General features: G+C 44.0%; 2 protein-coding genes across 2 annotated transcripts in view; one reads left to right on the forward strand and one right to left on the reverse strand.

Annotated features, from left to right (window-relative positions):
* Positions 1-4,814, reverse strand: part of sostdc1a (sclerostin domain containing 1a) — a 441,057-nt gene that overhangs the window by 149,471 nt on the left and 286,772 nt on the right. The window lies entirely within an intron of this gene.
* The window catches only part of LOC112136586 (atrial natriuretic peptide receptor 1), a gene marked incomplete in the record, with an annotated part of 32,398 nt that overhangs the window by 2,186 nt on the left and 25,398 nt on the right, over positions 1-4,814 (forward strand). Inside the window, 1 exon segment of the mRNA XM_024258371.2 lies at positions 59-860. Coding sequence (XP_024114139.1) covers positions 104-860 — 757 coding nt within the window.

A 4,814-nucleotide genomic window follows, 5' to 3' on the forward strand; every position in this document is an offset into this window, starting at 1 on the left:
GGGGGGGGGGGGGGGGGGCTTTGTGTTGACAGAAACATAACAGTGTTTGTGTCTGCAGGGCGGAGAAAGTTCATCTGCTGGACGTGGACTTCTGCAGACGGAGATGAGCTGCTGCAGGGCGTGTTCTGCTGGATCTGTTCTGCTGGTTCTACTGGTTCTGTTGGACCTTTGGGGGGTATCTGGGCATCTGGGCCACCATCACAGACGACACGCCCGTGGTCATCACGAGCGGCCCCAGCAGAACATCACTTTAGCCGTTATCCTACCGGAGACCAACACGGCGTACCCGTGGGCGTGGCCTCGGATTGGCCCCGCCCTCCAGCGTGCCATTTTAAAGATCAACTCTGACCCCAACTTGCTCCCCAACCACCACCTTACCTATGTTTTTAAGAACAGTGAGAACCCAAGCGGGATCTGCTCGGAGTCCGTGGCGCCGCTGGTGGCGGTGGACCTGGAGTTCGCCTACAAACCGTGGGCCTTCATCGGGCCGGGCTGCTCCTACACGGCCTCCCCCGTGGGCCTCTTCACCACCCACTGGGACGTGCCCTTGATCACAGCGGGAGCGCCGGCCGTGGCGTTCCTAGACGGAATCTACCCAACCATCACCAATACTGGCCCCACCCACAAGAAGCTGGGCCGGTTCGCCCTGCGGATCTGCGAGCACTTCGGTTGGCGGGAATACGTGACCCTCATGTTCAGCGATAACAAGGAGGACGACCGGCCTTGCTACTTCGCCATGGAGGGCTTGTACACGGAGCTGAAGAGCATCAACATCAGCCTGCAGGACAGCGTCTTCGAGGAGAACAAGCCGCCCATCAACTACTCCCAGATCCTCGCCGATATCCAGAGCATCGGCCGCGGTGAGTCTGCTCCCCGTACGGTCCTGAGGCCGAGACTCCCGGGGTAACCACCGGGGTAATTCTCAACACCACAGGGGTAGAAGGAAAAGGCCCACATCACAGTTCTGTCACCTTCTATTGTCAGAATGTTTAAATATTCTTTAAGATTCTGAGATTATTGACATTTGAATTCTGAAGGCTCAAAACAGAAACTTAGACTATTAGTGTTAGATTATAGTTTTTTTGGTATAATAGTATTAGTGTTATTATATTATAGTATTACTATACTGTAGTGTTAGCATCATATAATTAGTGTTACTATTTTATAGTATTAGTATAATATTATTAGTGTTATTATATTATAGTATTAGTATTACTACTTTATTGTATTAGTATCATAGCAGCAGTATTACTATACTGTAGTGTTAGCATCATATAATTAGTGTTACTATACTATAGTATTAGTATAATAGTATTAGTGTTACTATATTACAGCATTAGGCAAGTTTATTTGTAGCACATTTCATGTACAGAGACAATTCAAAGTGCTTTACATAAAACATTAAAAGAAACAATCAAAAGAAATAGTAAAAATGTCATTCATCATCATTCAAATCATTAAAATAAAATTTAAAGAAAGTAAAAAGATTTTAATTTAAAACAAGCATAGATAGACAGTCAGACGTAAACTTTTGAATACATATTAATCAAACTGAGAACAGGTGAGTCTTTAACCTGGATTTAAATACACTGAGTGTTTCAGCAGATCTAAGGTTTTCTGGAAGTCTGTTCCAGATCTGTGGAGCATAGAAGCTGAATGCAGCTTCTCCATGTTTAGTTCTGACTCTAGGAACTGATAAAAGACCGGATCCTGATGACCGGAGAGGTCTGGCTGGTACATACTGGGTCAGGAGGTCAGTCATGTATTTTGGTGCTAAACCATTCAAAGCTTTATAAACCAGTAACAGAACTTTAAAGTCTATCCTCTGACAGACAGGTAACCAGTGTAAAGACCTCAGAACTGGACTGATGTGGTCTACTTTCTTGGTCCTTGTGAGAACCCGAGCAGCAGAGTTCTGAATAAGCTGCAGTTTCCTGATGGATTTTTTTGGTAGTCCTGTAAAAACACTGTTACAGTAATCAAGTCGACTAAAGATGAAAGCATGCACTAGTTTCTCCAGGTCCTGCTTAGACATCAGATCTTTAATCCTGGAGATATTTTTGAGATGATAATAGGCTGATTTAGTGACTGCCTTAATGTGTTTATCAAAATTTAGGTCTGTGTCTATCACTACACCCAAGTTTCTGGCCTGGTTGGTAGTTTTTAGTTGAATAGATTGAAGCTCTGTAGTGACGTCTAACCTTTTTTCTTTAGCCCCAAAGACAATAACCTCAGTTTTGTTTTTGTTTAATTGAAGTAAGTTGTGACACATCCAGTCATTAATGTCCTCAATGCATTTACCAAGAGCCTGTACAGGGCCTCGGTCTCCTGGTGTCAGTCTAATATATATCTGTGTGTCATCTGCATAGCTATGGTAACTAATGTTGTTGTTCTTTATAACCTGGGCCAGTGGGAGCATGTAGATGTTAAATAGAAGTGGTCCCAGGATGGAGCCTTGGGGCACTCCACATGTAATTTCTATTGGCTCAGAGGTGAAGTTACCAATTGACACAAAATATTTCCTGTTTTCTAAGTACGTTTTGAACCAGTTTAGTACTGGCCCAGTGAGACCCACCCAGTTTTCCAGTCGTCTGAGTAGTATTGCGTGGTCGACTGTATCAAACGCAGCACTGAGATCCAGTAAAACTAGCACTGACATATTTCCACTGTCTGTATTCAAACGTATGTCATTAGTCACTTTGGTCAGAGCCGTTTCAGTGCTGTGGTTCTGTCTGAAGCCGGACTGGAAGACATCATAGCAGTTGTTATTTATTAGGAATTCATTTAACTGATGGAAAACAGCTTTTTCAATGATCTTACTTAAAAATGGCAGGTTTGATATCGGTCTGTAGTTGTTCATTTGAGTTTTGTCTAGACTGTCCTTTTTTAGGAGAGGTTTGATTACAGCTGTTTTCAGTGGTTCTGGGAAAACACCAGATGTTAATGACAAGTTGACAATCTGGAGCAGGGCTGGTTCCAGGATCTTTGAAACTTTTTTGAAAAAGCTTGTGGGTAGAATATCCAGACAGCAGGAGGAGGAGTTCAGTTGACATAGAATGTCCTGCAGTTCTTTACTGTTTATGGGTTGAAACTGAGCCATTGGGTTTATACTGGTTTCTAGTGGATAGGGTTCATATCCTGAACTTGTAGTTGGTGAAACAATTGTTTGTCTAATGTTTTTGATTTTGTCCCTGAAGAATTTGGCAAAGTCATTACAGGCTTTGGTGGAGTAAAGTTCTGGTGCCACTGACACAGGGGGTTTTGTCAACCTGTCGACTATATTAAATAAGGCCCGAGCATTATGGGAGTTTTTGGTAATAATGTCAGAAAAATAGGACTTCCTTGCATTGCTCAGTTGTAAATTATATAAGTGAAGTTTCTCTTTATAGATGTCATAATCTACCTGTAGTTTAGATTTTCTCCATCTGCGTTCAGATTTCCGACATTCTCTTTTTCCGTTCTTTACCAGAATGGAATTTAGTATCATATTATCACATTCAGAGTCTGGTTCTTTGGACTGGTTACAGCTCGGTTCTGTTGAGGTTCTATAGTTGCTCTATAGCTTCGATGATGATGATGATGATGATGATGATCAGCTGTTTGGACAGTTGCAGACCTCTCTGCTTCATTGGGGATTGGATGAAGTCATGTGTCGAGCAGATGAAGTCTTTGCTTTGGATCAGAACCTTTGATTGTATCAATGTATCAGACTGACTGCGTTTGGACCCCCGCCCAAGAAAATGGTTTACTTACGGCTCCAACCAAATTAGGTCAATTCAGTGGCTATTTTTTCATGATACGTTCGCCGCCATATTGGAGCCAGACGTTGTCAGTCAGCAGTGATTGGTCCGAGTTGGTCTGAGTTTCTATGGCAACCACTCTGACCAATTAGGAGTGAGCATGTTGTAAAGCCACACCCACCACTAGAAGGCGGGTTGCACAAAATGTGTTAAACACTTTGAACATAAGGGCCAGCTGGCTCCGCCTATTTTTACTGAGGCATCTGATTGGTCCGTTCATAACCTGAATCTCTTGACACAAAAAAATCAGATTATAAAGAAGATTATTCTGACCAATAGAATGACAAGTGTTTATTTCTACATAGACGTCTATGGGATTTTGGAGCCATTTCCTGTTTGGAACACGGGGGGATGGGTGTCACTCAGTCCAGTTCTCATGTACAGTCACTGGGTTTAGGTAGTGACCTCTGGTGAAGGTGAATGAGCCTCTGGAGCAGCTGAGAATGTTCTGGTTGCAGAACAAACCTGTGAAGCTTTGGTTCTGAACAGAATCTGGATCGACTCAGAACCTCCGAGTTCTCCGTCCTGGTCGGCTCCCGAGTGAAGCGCCGTGTCCTCTGAAAGGTCACGGCTTATGAAACCTCTTCAATAATTCACATCTGTGCAGAAACAGACCCAGAGAAACACCAGGTTCTGTCACCAGAACCATCAGAAACTTTGATGAAGGGGTTCTACAGAACCAAGTCATCTAGACAAGAACCCATTCATACAGTCTTTGATAGCTGGTCAGAACCAGAACTTTCTTTGTCATGCAAAGTATCCAGAATTCTGCTCGGGGGGGGGGTCTGTACTGCTGTCTGCCCCTCCCCCCCGCTGCCTCAGGACTTCATCATCATCTTCTTCATGCAGCAGAAATCTGAGTCGGATCAATACAGAGGTGGGGGGGGGGCGCATCAGATGCCAGACTCCGACAACAGGAAGTGACATCACAAACCCCCACCTTCCTGAAAATACAGAGCGGTGTGTATTTCTTTAGGATTTCTAAACAATGGGAGAATCCCCCCCCCCCCCCCC

Source organism: Oryzias melastigma, linkage group LG16, assembly GCF_002922805.2.
Source record: "Oryzias melastigma strain HK-1 linkage group LG16, ASM292280v2, whole genome shotgun sequence".
Taxonomy (NCBI): Eukaryota; Metazoa; Chordata; class Actinopteri; order Beloniformes; family Adrianichthyidae; genus Oryzias; species Oryzias melastigma.